This window comes from Carassius gibelio, chromosome A7 (genome assembly GCF_023724105.1).
Source record: "Carassius gibelio isolate Cgi1373 ecotype wild population from Czech Republic chromosome A7, carGib1.2-hapl.c, whole genome shotgun sequence".
NCBI classification, from domain to species: Eukaryota; Metazoa; Chordata; class Actinopteri; order Cypriniformes; family Cyprinidae; genus Carassius; species Carassius gibelio.
The window spans coordinates 25,716,353-25,731,416 of record NC_068377.1 but is presented as its reverse complement, the minus strand read 5'-3'; the positions used below and the strand labels follow the sequence as shown (position 1 = coordinate 25,731,416).

Genomic DNA, 15,064 nt, shown 5'->3' with positions numbered 1-15,064 from the left:
CTTGAGAGAAACCAGGCTCAGTCCTCTGGCCAGGCGATTGATTATTATTAGACTTGCACAACAGTAATGACTCGTCCTCTTGTGCGCCACACGGGGGCGTTGCTGCCCGAGGCGCGCGCACTCCAGTCCTCCGGTATCCCGTCAGCATGATGACAGAAGCGCGTAGATCAGAGCAGCACATGCTTTCTCTCGGCTACTACTTTAACTAACTCACACTTAGCCAAGATGGCGGATTCCGACGACTGGGGTAAGGATATCGTCCATATTTTAGAGCTAAGTGTATGACACGGTGTCGGTCCCTTTCTTAACCACGTCAGTATTTTGTTTTTCGAAAGATGTTGAGAACTTCGAGCCGAGTGAGCCGATCAGGAGTGGCGCCGTGCGGCTGGATAGATGGGAAGGCGAGGACGAGGAGGAAGACGTGAAGGTAAGTTAGCGTGCTAATAGCCATGCTGTCAAAACTTTAGCACTAAAGAGCGTTTTAGTCCTTGCGTTGCAGTTCTGTCTTATAGTATGATATGTGGCTAAAGGTAAGTTAGCAACACTAATAAGGACAATCGTAGTGTATTTTAGCCGTTTAACTAGTCTAGAATAGGCCCGTTTTATTTAGAGATCCACCAAATGTATCTTGCGTGTTCATGATCTAGTACTGTTACACTGACAGTTTCTGTGTTTACGTCAGCAAACGTGTGATCTGCCAGCTTGACGGATCTGTTATCTTACGATTTCTCTTTTAGCAATAATAATTTGCCAGCCGTTTACGGATTAATCAAACTAATATAGGAGTTTTGGCAGCACATCGGGTCACATCATGTGAGTGGCCATGGTTGAAATCTATTGGTTGACATGAAACTAGTTCCGACAGCGACCAAGTTAACGGACACGTGGAGCCTCATTGGCAGCTTTTTACTTTTTTTTTACTGGTTCATTGTAATAACTCAATTTAAAAAAAATGTTGCATGTCTTATTTGTTACAATTGTCGTAGCTACTTTAGATTGTAAGCGCAGAGAACGTGGATGAAGATCTAGAATTCTCTCGCGCGCCCTCCTCATTTCGAACTGAGAGAATGTGTGAGCACGGGCGCGCGCGTTATTATTGTCATTTACTGGAAGTAGTTCTGTCTGAAAAGCAGCTCGAGTTCAAATGAACTTTTCTGGAATGACAGCATTCTGCATGGTCCCCACAGCCATAGAAAACCTAAAATGTCAGGAAACTTCAAAATTATGATTTTTTAATAAAAGGAAATATCTGTACTCTGCACGGGCGCGCGCGTTATTATTGTCATTTACTGGAAGTAGTTTTGTCTGAAAAGCAGCTCGAGTTCAAATGAACTTTTCTGGAATGACAGCATTCTGCATGGTCCCCACAGCCATAGAAAACCTAAAATGTCAGGAAACTTCAAAATTATGATTTTTTTAATAAAAGGAAATATCTGTACTGCACTTCCTTCTTACTCGGTTCAAATATAAAAGTTAGTTGTCAAATTTTTAAAAAATTGCTTCCTGACCAGTTACTGCCAGTTCATTATTCACTGTTTATTAAGAAAAGATTTTACACTTTTGTGAAGTTGTAAAAACTTGTGTTTTATAATCTTTGGGCCTGTTTAATTATAATGGCCTTAATTATTATTAAGGAATAATGAAGTATTGAATCATTCAAATTTTCTGCTTATTATATGGCTGAAAGTAAATGGGTCATCATATACTTAAGTTACATTTATTGTTAGTTTACATATGGGTACCATACATTTTTCTTTCTGCAGGATAACTGGGATGATGAGGAGGAGGAAGAAGAGAAGAAAGTAGAACAGAAAAAAGCAGGTATTAATCTGTTGATTGGTCAAATTTTACAATGTAAACATGCTGTTCGCAGAGCCATTGCATATTTGTAAAACTCACCATTAAATGGTTAGTTCACCCAAAAATCTAAATTATGTCATTAAGAACACATACTGTGTGTACGGTATACTGTCCATGTCCAGAAAGGTAAGAAAAAACATCATCAAAGTAGTCCATGTGACATCATAGGGGTCAGTTAGAATTTGTTGAAGCATCGAAAATACATTTTGGTCCAAAAATAGCAAAAATCACGACTTTATTCAGCATTGTCTTCCGTGTCTGTTGTGAGATTTCAAAACACTGTAGTTTAGTGATATCCAGTTCGAAAACCAGTCATTCGATGTAACCGGATCTTCTTGAACCAGTTCTCCAAATCCAACTGAAACGTTTAAAACGGTTCGCGTCTCCAATAAGCATTAGTCCACAAATTACTTAAGCTGTAAACTTTTTTTTTTTTTAAATGTGGCTCCCTCTGTTCATGTAACCAAACAGTACCGAGGAGCTGATGATACTGCGCATGTGTGATTAAGTGTGAAGCAGACTGACACACAGAGCATATGAACCTAACCGTTTTTTTTTTTTTTGGTGATTGATTCTGAACTGATTCTGTGCTAGTGTTATGAGTGCGGGTAAACCGAAGGCTTGAATCAAGGGCAATCATCGCAAATGACGTCATTATGTCGAGCGCAAAAGTACTGGTGAACCATTTTCTTCAACCGGTTTATTGAATCGAACTGTCTGAAAGAACTACTGGTGATCCGATAACCGATGAAACCGTTTCTTGACTCGAGCACGATTCATTATCTGGCTCGGCTTGGTGTTCATCTTCAGTTCTCTCTTCACATCAGTTCAGTCAGTGTACTGTTTGAGTAAATAAATTACTCCAGGATATTGGTTTGTTTTAACCAAGGCAAACCCATACCCAAGTTAACAGCTTAAGTCATTTGCGGATTAATGCTTATTGGAGATGCGAACCATTTAAAACGATTCAGTTCGATTTGGTGAACTGGTTCAAGAAGATCTGGTTACATCGAATGATTCGTTCACGAACCGGATATCACAAACTGCAGTGTTTTGAATTCTCTCTCACAACAGACACGGAAGAGAAGACAATGCTGAATAAAGTCGTAGTTTTTGCTATTTTTGGACCAAAATGTTCAAAAAAATTCCAAAGGACCCTCTGATGTCACATGGACTACTTTGATGATGTTTTTCTTACCTTTCTGGACATGGACAGGATACCGTACACCAAGTTTCAATGGAGGGACTGAGAGCTCTCAGACTAAATCTAAAATATCTTAAACTGTGTCCTGAAGATAAAAGGAGGTCTTACAGGTTTGGAACGACATGAGGGTGAGTTATTAATGACATAATTTAGATTTTTGGGGAAACGAACCCTTTAAGTGTATGTATTTTGTGTGTGTGTGTGTGTGTTGTTTTATTACTGTTTATCTAAACCCAAGTGGAAAATACTCTTATGGTTTGATTTACGTTTCCTATAGAGTTGAAACCCCCTGAGAAGAAAAAATTAAGTGATAAAATAAAGGAGAAAGAAATTTTGCAAAAGAATAAACAAGATGAGTTGAAAAAGAAGGTAAGAAAATATGATTACTTCTATCATTACTCATTAATGCAGTAGCCCCTTTCTTTCCCAATACTTATTTATTTTGTGTTATTCGAAATCATTTAACCTTAGTTTTTGAAACCTCTGAACAGATGCAAGAAACGGTGAGTGAAACACTATCACCAGAAGAGCAGCTTGCAGAGAAGCTTCGACTGAAGAAACTGCAGGAGGAGGCAGACATGGAGTTGGCCCGTGAGGCATTTGGTAAGAAACAAGTTGTGTGCACTGCACTACATGTGAAGCCTTCCAAGAACATATTTTAACAGTTAATCACGGAAACAATCATTCTGATTTCAGGTGTTGATCCTGCTGCTGCAAATGCCTCAACTACTGTTATCACATCAAACAATGCCTCTGGAATTGAAGCCATGTGCCCTTCATCCAAAGATGACTTTGTTGCATTTGAAAAATTACTGAAAGATAAGATAACACAGTTTGAAAAATCAGTGCATTATTCTAGCTTTTTGGAGTCACTGTTTCGAGAGCTTTGCATTTCATGTGAGTGCAGAGATATTTTTTATTAGTAGTTTCTGTATGTTTTAAAAATGTTTTTTTGTGACAGAGAATTACTGATATTTCCACAGACTTTCAGATTATATGGTGGACCTCTCAAACATAAAACCTTGCACATGTCTGATGACTAATGTTTTTTTTTCCCCTTTCTTTGTAGTGGAAGTAGATGACCTGAAAAAAATAAATAATTCTTTGTCTGTTCTGCTTAGTGAAAAACAAAGGCAAGAAAAGGTGAGTTGAATGATTTTACTACTTTGTACTCAGTTTTAGAAAAACTTCTCTAAACCTCTTTTGAGTGGAAAGTAACATGATTCTTGCCTAGTTGATCTTATTTACAGCCACTAAGACTACTTGTTATTTTATAATTCTGTCTTGTTCATTATAATCAAAATATCAACAGCAAAATACTCAATATTAATCTGTTGCTTTTATTCACAGGAAAAGAAGGCAAATAAGAAAAAGAAGAAAGGTGTAGTCCCTGGTGGTGGATTGAAAGCAAACATGAAAGATGACTTTGCTGCTTATGGTGGTTTTGACGATGGCTATGGCAATGAGTTTGATGACTTCATGTGACAAAGGGTCATCATCCCCTCATCATTCCCCCTGTGCCCAGACACCCTTGTAGACATGCAACATTACCCTTTCATGCTTCTCAGTGCCATCTTGGACACTGAACAATGTGTCTACACTTTACTTGGTTCCAGTGCTGACAGACTCCTCAAAAAGCTGCTATCAGCCCATTGCACCCCAGTGGCAAATGGGGGAAAAGTAAAATTATTCTGACGGCCTTGAAATCTCATTTTCAATTTCAAAAACAGACTGTATGATGTGGGACTTTTTTTGATGGAGCTGTTTCCTCTGATTGGCTTAAATAAGCATTTCAATGCCTTACTGAGAACTTTGTATACAATATCTCATTTTCATTGAAAGTGTCTTGTGTTTTTAAAGCTGTGCAATTTCAGTTACACAGAAGTAAATGTGTTGCTCTATGCAAATTAATTTCTTCCAAGAATGTCCTTATTGAAAGCATTGTTATACTTTTCTTGCATATTTATGCACAACTGGAAATCGTATCAGTTTTCCTAATGTGAACCATTTAACATTTGAGATCAAAATTGGACATTTGTCAGTTGAGCCAACACTAAAAGGATGAAAGTAAAACAAAACCGAAACAAAGCGTAATCTTGAATCAGTAGACATTGACTTCATGTGAAATCAGAATGGACTACCTGTTCGGCAGTTCTTTCTCTGCAGAAGTATATTTTAAATGAACCTATCGCTGCAGATAAAAATAGTCAATATTGTTTCTCATATAACTAACTTGAGGCAGCAGGTCCATGGGTCTCTTGTTTTAGTTTGATCCGTTGTCATTATACAGTAAGCTTCTACAGACATGTATGAAGTAAAGTCAAATGCAAACTTGGCAGCAAAAATATCTACAAAAAAACAGCTTAGTGGATTTTCTCACAAATTGTTAAAACTGGACAAAAACAATAGAAAGACAAAGGCATGTTTTTTTTTAAGTCTAATTTAATAAAATCATTGGACTAAATTATCACTTGGTATTTTTGTGAAGGGTTCGGACAACTTCAGAGTTTTTTTTTTTTTTTTTAATTGAGTGATAAATGGCATACATGTTTGTTTGGGTGGAAATGTGATGTTCTACTGTAGGGGTTCTGAACTCTGGCTTTCGAGGTCCACTGTTCTGCAGAGTTTAGCTCCAACTCGAATCAAACTCACATGAACAAGCTCATCAAGGTCTTCAGGATCACTAGAAAGCCACAGGCAAGTGTGTTTGATTAGGATTGGAGCTAAACTGCAGGACAGTGGACCTCGAGAGCCACAGCTGATACTCTAGTTTTTTTATAATCTAAAGTATGCAATAAATATTTGAGTATTTACAGTTTCAAGTAGGAACATATTTACCACAGTACATGTCAATAGAAAACAAATGAAACATTACATGAATCATACGTTCCTCTTGAGTTGCCATTTACATTTTTTTTACGTCTTGTTAGTTTTTTCCCACTTTAATATTAATTTGATTTGCAGTTCATTAAATCTGTAATATATTTTGCCAGTTGACGTTATCAGCAATACTAAATTGTTGTGGGACTTTGCCCAAACCATTTTAAATACAACTGTACTGCTGTCAAAATTTTAAAATGTCTTTAATCCAGTAACTCTGTAAACACAAACTCTACATGATACAAGGCAAACCCATACCCATATGGGGTCTCCTCTCATGTGAGTTTTTAGTTCTTGCAATATCAACCAATGGTCTGGGAATTACGAGTGCTCCTCCTACTACTGCGAGGTGCTGTTGAGCCACCTCTCTGCCTCTGGTTTCCTCTTCCCGGTCTTCCACTTCCAGCTGTGGCTTGACCCAGTGAGTTCTGTATCTGCTGGAACATACTCTGCCTAGTGACCTTTTTATCACCACAGGTGAATGCTAATGCCACTCCTTCATTGCTCTTCATGACTCGAGAAGTGCCATCTGATGTACCATCAAAGCAACGGCCAAGTGCGATTTCTTTGGCTGTCCGAGGATCTTGGTCTGTCACTGTATATATACCGTAGTTGTGGCCAAGTGGGTCTAGAGGTGCAAGCATGGTGAACTCATTGGTGTCATTGTTGACAGCCAGTGGAAGGTGATTCACCAAGTATTCCTGTAGCATGCTGTTTACACTTTCTCGCTTGCAGCTGCCCTGAGGCATTACTTTCACAAGGGTCCGATCCACTCGGTCTTGATCATACAGCATCCCACTGCACTTAAACTCCAGACACACTGCTGAAACAGTTGATTGGTCCATGTCTCGGATGCTTCTGGTGTCACGGATGCCATACAGTTGACCAACGGTTTTTGGATGGGTCCCTCCCATATTGCGAGACCGAACGTTGAGCTCATGGGCACTGTTGAGTTTTACTTTAATGTAGCAGGCCCTGTATTCCATGGGTTTTGGCCACCAACTCAAGTAGTCTTCAGTCCAGCTCATGGGGTCATCCTCATTAAAAGGCACTGTGTTGTAATCATATCTATCTCCTTCAACTCTTGAGAAACGGAAGTGAGCTGCACTGAATGGAGCTTCCTCACACTCTTTAAGTTTGTCAAATGGATAAACTGGACCATTGGCCTCCTCAGCTGTGTTCGAACGGGGTTTGGCCACATTGATGCTGAACGCTGTCTTTTTTATTCTGGGATCATCATGGTCAGTGCGTCTGTAGTTAAGTTTATTCAAATAGGGTTGCGGAACGCCAATGGTGTTAGGATTCAACTTTGGAGAGGATGCTACTGCCTCTAGCTCTTCTCCCCCAAGGTTGGCCATGACATAGGCCGAATATGCATCTGATTTCTGTTCATCACAGAAAGCTGGAAGACATGCACCATTTGGACCAGTGACAACACTATCAAATCTGCCCCAAGCTCGAGGGTTGGTTGAAAACCCTGGTGTGGGTTCCATATTTATTAAAGTCATCACGACTCCTTCAGTTTGCTCACTAGGCATGTACCGTTCACTACGGAAGGCTCGCACTTTCACATAACATCTCTTGTTCTCAGGTACATCCAAGTTAAACAGCCGTCTCTCACGGATTTCCATGTTACCTATGAGGAAGGTCCTCTCCTCTCTTTTCCCCCTTTGTTTCTTCTCAGTATGGAACTGGCCCTCCTCCTCCCACAAACCTGTATCAGGATTAAGGGACCATAATTTCATTGTCTTCAAGTGCTCCGGCATCTTCACTTGTGCTGCATCGAGACGCACTTTCACCTCTCCGGCATTGAGCGACTCACCTCCTTCTTCATCCCTGAAGTCCACAGAGAACATTCCATAGGTCCTCAAAGGCAAAGTGTCACCTTCATCACCAATGAAGTTAAGATCACTTTGGGCAGCTGCTGCTGTTGATACATCCCTGGGGTCAAGGAAAGTCACACTGGCCTTGACATTTCCCATGAACACCTCTCCATTTTCCTTGTAGAATGCATTTGGTGGGATCTCAATCTCAGCAATGGGATCCTGGCCTTCTACCTCACCAAGATCTATCTTATTAGACTCTCTTGAGCTAATAATCACAGCTGGCTTTTTCCTCAACAGTTTGATCTCGTGGAAGACAGCTCCACCTCTAGGATTGAATGGTAGCACTTTTGTGGTATTCACAAACTTCTCCATGTTGTCCACAAAGGTGAGGACCAGACGTTCAGAGTTTGTTGGTACCTGGATAGAGAATGTGCCTTTGTATCCAGTTCGACTTATTCTTGTGCCATCCATGAAGATATGTCCAAACCTCATAGGCTCACCAGTGTCTGCTGCGATAGCACGTCCACGAACGATAGCCTTTGTGTCCACACATGTTTTACAACCACACTGAGTCACTATCATGATGGGCAACTGATATCCCTGACATGTAATCATTTTCTCCTCCATGTTTGAAATTCCACAGCAGTAGGAAACAGAGTCTTTGCATCTGATGCCGTTATCCAGCTTCCCTGTGCACACAGAGGTTGGGCATCTCCCGACATCATAGTAGAAAGAGTTAGTCGCGTTTTGAAAGCAGTCATGTGGTAGTCGGATCAGATGGGAATCAGGCTTAGGGTTGCATGATGGTGCTTTTTGACCTTAATATAGAAATGGATAGAAAACAGATACATAGCAAACTGAGACCAGACTATCTGTAAAGTATTTTGATACAATTAAGGTTAAAATGAAATATGTGGGTTAAAACAGGATGGTGCGGCACACCAATAACTGTCAGGGTGGCTGGCTTAGATTTGATGGCTCCGTCCTCATTACTGGCTCTGCAGTAGTATTGTCCTATATGGTCCAAACTGAGATTCCTCAAAATCAGTGTCTGGTCATACTGATATTGACTCCTGTCCAGCAGAGTACCATTGTGGAACCTAAAGAGTGATTACAGTGATTATTATTGTTCTCACATGTAGTATAATTGTCGTCATTCTGTGGGGACAAAGAAATAACTATGATAACCTGGTTTGTCTGAACTGTCCTCATTTAACCCTGTATTTATTCATTCAGTTTCAGTGTGTCATTCTTTTTTTTTTCATTTCACGAGTTCACGCTTACATATAATTAACTGAGGTATGGTATGCATATTTGGCATGCTGTCCGGGGAAGGGCTCCGAGCTTGGGAATGGCCCGAACCTAGAGTACCCCCCCCCCCCCTTCCCCTTCACCTTCCCCTTCCCCGTCTATTTCTAAAGTGAACGCAAAGTGAGGAGATGGGGTGGAGGAGGGATGCTGATAAACCGTCAATGGATAGAGGTAAGTCAGCGATATTTATATGGGATTGATTACTTATATGGTCCACCTGTGTTGATTGGGCTAAGTATCTGACGCGCTCCTCCCAAATCTGGTTAGTAAAACATAATTTTAATACCATTAGATAATGGAACATGGTTTACTTGTAATCTGTTGAAATTTCAAAGTGAACATCAATTTATATTTAAAAGCTTAAGCTTACCATTCATACTGGTTTGGTTCAGGTGTGCCATCAACCTTACAACAGAAAGCAGTGGTCTGACCTTCCCTTCTGGCCTTGTTCTCAGGGTTTTTCAGCACGTATAGTTTTTCTGAGAAACACATTGATGTTGCATAATATTAATTGATTTTGTAATTTTTTATGCCTTTCATCTTAAATGTTTGTATTCCACTGCTAATTTTTCACCAATATAATCTTATAAAGCTAGGTAACACGAATTAAACTGTCAAAATTACTTGTGATAGTCTTGGGAAGCATTAGTACAAATGTGTTTAACTACAAACCAATGTCATTTTTTTTACATTATATGCCACTGTTTTCCAGCTAAAGTATGTTTATGACTTTATGAACCAGCAGAAAAAAATAATGAATTACTATTATTACTATTGACCCCTGAATTGATTGTAACATTTAAACTGATCATCACAAGGTCTTCTTGAGATGGTATTCTAATGCTAATACGGATAGTTCATAGGTCAAATGAATTCAAGATCATTAAAGAAGTCTTACTTGCTCTCTCTAGCTTCAAAATGAGAATGGAGGTACGTTCAGTGCTTGGGGCCACAGTGACTTGGTGTGGAGCATGGTTTTTCAGCTTGATCATTAGCGTTGTGTTGCCATCAGGGCAGATACCAGGGACCTGAAAATGGCCATTGTGATCAGTTACAGTAAGGAGTTTGTTCCTGGAACCAGCACGGAGGATGGCAGCTCCAGGTGCAGGGAGACCCCCAGCACTACGGACTGATCCTAAAACTGTATGATCCTGGCACATGCAGCTATCGCACTCATCATTTACCCTCCCCTTCACACACTGCAGATCACAGCCTAAAAAAGGAGAAAGGGATTTTTGTCAACATATGTCTGAAAAAAGAGATTTTTCAACAAATACAAGGTAAACTGGATAAATGATTGCATATGGTTTGACAGTATACATGGATAACAATAAAGATAAGCAGATTTTTTTTTTTAGGAAACAGTAAATGCATTACGTGGACAAGGTGGTCCTTGGCATGACCTGGCCTCGAAAGTTTGGCCATTGCATTGTTTGGAACTGGATTTGCAGCTTCTAGAGCGATGCTGTACTGCAACCTGATCACACTGAGCTGGACACAGACTCCAGTCTGACCATGGACCCCATATCACTTCTTCAACATCTGAAACTATTTCTGAATGTGGAGAGAGAGATTCTGCTAAACTTCTAGGGTGTCATCAGAAATCAAAAACGGATGTTAACTCAAAATATTCTAAATACTTTCTTTTTTTTTTTTTTACAAAAGATTTCTGCAGTAACATCAACAAATCCGTATTTTCCATATTTTCACAATAACAATTTTTACAGCCTCATTTACTTACCTTTAGGACACAGGAAACGTACAGCATAGTTTGAGCACTTTCTACCAACAGGCTGTTCATCATTGACACACCAGAAGCCCACAGCTGGGTCAGCGTGTACTCTTTCCCCAGTGTTGCGAGCTGGGATCCACTCGGTAGTGCGTGCCTCTAATACTTGAGGAACCTCACAGACACGGGCTTGATAATAAAAACGAATGACATTCAGCTTCTCATAGTCTCCTTTCCCTCCAGGGTGATCTACATTGAACCATGTAGTCCACTCGTAATTATCTGAAAAAAAGGAAGAATTTTTGAAAGCTTTAAGTACCAGTTTGGCTCACCTTTTGAAATATTTTATTGGTAATTAATTTTTAGAAACATACAAACCTACCTTCATTACGGTACACAGCTAGGTTTGGTCTCCATGATGTCCCCATGATGCTTCTCCATATCCCTAATAAGGAAACTGTATTAGTTTCTTATAATTAGTTTTACAATGATGCATACCAATGACTGATTTTAGATGTAGCAAGAAGCTTATTGTCATGGGTGTTGTTAATAAAATATTACTTCTTTTGTTTTTCTGTGATTTCTTTTGCCCTTCAGATTACTTCTGAAAGAGATTTCCGCTAATGGTTCACACACAGAGTAGAACCAATTGCTAGCAGCTGGCTTTCTACTGCTTCGCAAAACACCTCTGCTTCTGGATGTACTGGGGACACTAGAACAAAGTTGCCTTCAGTAATGGGTTTGCTGAAGAGAGGTTTAGAGGTACTGGAAGTGTCATGTTTCTAAGAGCCAGCTGTCAATATCCTGTTGAAATCTTTCAGCTTCTGCCATTAGCAATGACATGCCAGAGAACAGATTAAGCAATAACTTGCATTAGCATTTCAGTGTGAAATGTGTCAATTAAAATTCATAGGGCTAACCAACCTTGGGAAAATGTGCTTGTAATTCCCAACAGAAGAAATGTCCATGTTGAGAGGCAGCCCATCCTGGTTCCCTGTTAATTACCTCCGACTTCTAGTAAAGGAGCTCTGACCATTCACACACAGCTCCACACTAAGAATAGTCCAGCCACAGATCTTGTGCCAATCAGATATGAATAAGACGATTAGTAAATTGCACAAAAGGAAATGGACCATAGAGTTTTCATTTCTGTAAATAATTCTAGAAACTCCCATGCCCCTTTGTTCAACTAGTTACGAACTCATTTCAACCTTTCAAAATTCAAAGTGACCTGAGAAAAATTCCTTTACTTAAATCGTTCCATTTTACAGAAACAGCTGAAAGACTTAGGGCAGAATTCTAAAAAATCTCATGCTGAAACAAAGACAAGCTGCAGAAAAACAGCTTAAGTACTCAAATCTTTAGCTGCTCTCAAATATCACATCTGTGAGAACCATCATTGTGTGTCAAGGGAATGTACAACTGTTTTTATATCCAGCCATAATACTCAGACATAACTACACATTTCATATGCACAAACAATTTGTGCATGGCGTGGTGAAATATTTTTCAATGCAGTCAATTTGAATAGTTACCGTCTGTATTCACATTTGTTACAACTTTAAAAGAGCAGACACCATATGACTAAAATGACTACAAATGTCACAATCAAGCTATTCGGTAATAACAAAATTTGTGCATACGAAAATAATTATAAATTTAGGACTGAATATATCATTTTGCTTAAAAATCCATATTACCAATACAAAATCTATAAGAGCATTTCTTTCTACAGAAACAATTTAGAAAGCATTAGTGTCTGAATCCAAATCTACAAAATAAGGTTACAGTTAAAAAGATGAGAAGCTGAGAATATGATACCTTACCAAAGGTTTTCCTGTAAAATGGAAAGCTTTTGTACTCCTGCTTGTTTCTGTGGTATATTTACAGAGTAGTTGCTAAATAGTTGGAATGAGGAGGAGAGAGAGGGAATGTGAAGTCCAGGTTTGTGTCCGGTGCTTATATAGCTCAGCCCTGAGCCATAGGGTCGGCTCTCTGCCATGAAACAACAACATGGGTTCAGCACCATCTACTGCTCCTGTACAGTAGACTACACTGATTTGTGAAAGGGGTGTTCTGGAACAATCATCTCAAAGAAGTAAAAGAGCCTATATAAACTAGTTTTAGGAGTCCTAGTGAATCCTGTGACAAGGTATTCAGGTAAGGGTGTACAAATGTAGACACAGACACACAAAGTTGTTGTTTTTTTTTTCTGTAATGATTCACAGTTGTGTCAGCACTGTGGTGAATTTTTTTTGTTGTTGCTGGGAGTATGTTTAGTTATGCAAACATTCACAAGAAAGCCATTCAAGAATGACATCCATGTATTTCAAACACATGAAAGCCATTACATGACTCTTTCTCAAAACACATTAGCATGCTTTTCCCCATCTGTCCCTCTGAATGTGTTGATAAACAATATGAGTGATTTGTAATATTAAAGAGCTAACAGAAATACACTGTAGCTTTTCAGTCATGATGTCAGAATCTGCAGAAGATCCACTGTATTAGTAGAACATAAACCTGTGACTGAAATCTGTAAGGAATAACAAATCCTAGGGTCAGTGGGAAGTCAGAGCAAAACAGATATAAAACATTAGGTCTGGTTTTAGATACAAGAAAGTGTTACTTGGATTAAGGCCCTTTAAGATCTCACTTTCATATAACTGACCAACTCAATGAAGCAGCTTCAAACTTTAAACCTCAAGGGGACAGATACTATGGTCCAAAACAGCTTCAGTTAGTTTCAGTCCAGTGGCCCTATGAAATTCAGTATTTTCTCATGTGAATGAGCTTTATATGCTTTAATGCAGTTTTTAAGTACTGTAAGTTATATAAGATAATTAACAGAATGATGTTGGATAGCAGTCATTTCAGGTCTGACAGTTAGAAACATTTGTGGAACTTTTATGAAAAAGAGCCATTTTAACTTACTGTCCTAAAATATATAGGTCATGGTTTTTAAAAAAAAAATTCTTCATTGTCTGTGTGGAGCATATGGGACACATGAAGCTTTGTGATACTGTTGATGTGTTGAATTAGTTGTTGGAAGCAGAAGAATAAAAAACACCAAATGTCCTGGGACTAAAAGTATCTTCATCTGTATCCCTGGAATTCAAATGACCTTCATTAACTTGTCTCATAATATTAATAAGAAAAAGCAAGAAGCATGGAAGAAATGGCTTCACTGCAGGCAACGTTTAAGCCCAGCATGCAGGAATGGAAAAGCAGACATTACCTAGAAAATCTTACCTCAGGTTTTCTGAGTGTCATATGAGTGTCCTGTTTTAGGGCAATTTGGTGGAGTGTGGAGTGGAGTGTGAGGTCATTAGAACAGTATAAAAACAATAAAGTAGTTAAAGTGGCAGGTGAGATGTCAGCATGCACAAAGGTATATTCAGTAAGAATGGAGACAATATTATTATTTTTCAGGAAAGAGAACAAACGTTCTTGGTTAGAGGGTCTTCTTTAACCCCAGAAAACAATGATTCACAACAATCAAACTCACACAATTTACACACACACATGGACACACATTCTTTTTTTATTTCACTGCTTACTAAAATAACTGTGGCAGTATGTGTGCTATATATATATATATATATATATATATATATATATATATATATATATATAAAACATAGTACCACCATGTTCATGTACCAAAAAAACATGGAACTACACATTCTGCATAGAACAATTAGTCTCATCAGAAGCAGTTAAATAACCGTACCGCACAGTAATCTTCCGTGATGTTTCTTTATGAGGCCATTTAAAGTGGACTGCTGCTCTTCAAAGCAACTTATTTCTCTCTAATTGAGCAGGACAGGACCTGTAGAGTGGGCTCTCAGAGACAAACTGGAAATACAAACAAAAACAGACACACAAACACACAAGGTTTGTCAGTTGCCTAGCATCAGGCAAAGACACAAGACAAGTGATGGCACACATTTAGACCTCAGTAAGGAACACATGGGTTGCAGGTGTCTAGTGCTTTGACTACTAATGCTGGGGAAAATAAAGATCCCAATCAAACCAACTTTCTCTAATCTGAGTAAAATTTGCTTCATCATTTCAGTCATGGTAAAGTCCCCCCTTTTAAGTCTAATCTTGACCGGCAGATACAAATAATGGCTTAACTCAGTGGGTCTAGATCCAAAAAGAATCATATAGAGATAGTGCTGGGGGTCTTGAGGAAGCTTGACTTAATGACTACACCAGAGAAAGTATGCAGAGCAGCTTCTGGATGGGTCA

The 15,064-nt window shown here is 39.0% G+C and overlaps 2 protein-coding genes across 2 annotated transcripts; one reads left to right on the top strand and one right to left on the bottom strand.

The window, feature by feature from the left end:
* The first annotated feature begins 80 nt into the window (after nucleotides 1–80).
* On the top strand, nucleotides 81–4,975 carry LOC128016953 (eukaryotic translation initiation factor 3 subunit J-B-like). Its single transcript, XM_052601924.1, has 8 exons — nucleotides 81–247; nucleotides 336–427; nucleotides 1,764–1,821; nucleotides 3,342–3,433; nucleotides 3,556–3,667; nucleotides 3,761–3,961; nucleotides 4,134–4,207; nucleotides 4,415–4,975. The coding sequence occupies exons 1-8, from the start codon at nucleotides 226–228 to the stop codon at nucleotides 4,547–4,549; spliced, it is 786 nt and encodes a 261-aa protein (XP_052457884.1). The 5' UTR covers nucleotides 81–225; the 3' UTR covers nucleotides 4,550–4,975.
* LOC128016952 (cartilage intermediate layer protein 1-like) lies at nucleotides 4,825–12,730 on the bottom strand. The gene is made up of 9 exons (XM_052601922.1): nucleotides 12,637–12,730; nucleotides 11,735–11,886; nucleotides 11,193–11,255; nucleotides 10,823–11,092; nucleotides 10,459–10,635; nucleotides 9,980–10,294; nucleotides 9,452–9,560; nucleotides 8,713–8,870; nucleotides 4,825–8,588 (listed from the first exon to the last, which is right to left on the bottom strand). Exons 2-9 carry the CDS (start codon nucleotides 11,793–11,795, stop codon nucleotides 6,247–6,249), a joined length of 3,495 nt encoding a protein of 1,164 aa, XP_052457882.1. The 5' UTR covers nucleotides 11,796–11,886; nucleotides 12,637–12,730; the 3' UTR covers nucleotides 4,825–6,246.
* Between the last annotated feature and the right edge of the window lie 2,334 nt (nucleotides 12,731–15,064).

Bases quoted from the DNA above. Each gene is read 5' to 3' on its own strand.
- LOC128016952 (XM_052601922.1), bottom strand. From the start codon at position 11,795: ATGGGCTGCCTCTCAACATGGACATTTCTTCTGTTGGGAATTACAAGC. The intron at 10,636-10,822 runs GTAAGTAAATGA...CTCCACATTCAG, and splicing joins ACGTTTCCTGTGTCCTAAAG to AAATAGTTTCAGATGTTGAA. The intron at 9,561-9,979 runs GTAAGACTTCTT...TGTGTTTCTCAG, and splicing joins TTTGAAGCTAGAGAGAGCAA to AAAAACTATACGTGCTGAAA.
- LOC128016953 (XM_052601924.1), top strand. From the start codon at position 226: ATGGCGGATTCCGACGACTGGG. The intron at 248-335 runs GTAAGGATATCG...GTTTTTCGAAAG, and splicing joins GGCGGATTCCGACGACTGGG to ATGTTGAGAACTTCGAGCCG. The intron at 4,208-4,414 runs GTGAGTTGAATG...TTTTATTCACAG, and splicing joins AAAAACAAAGGCAAGAAAAG to GAAAAGAAGGCAAATAAGAA.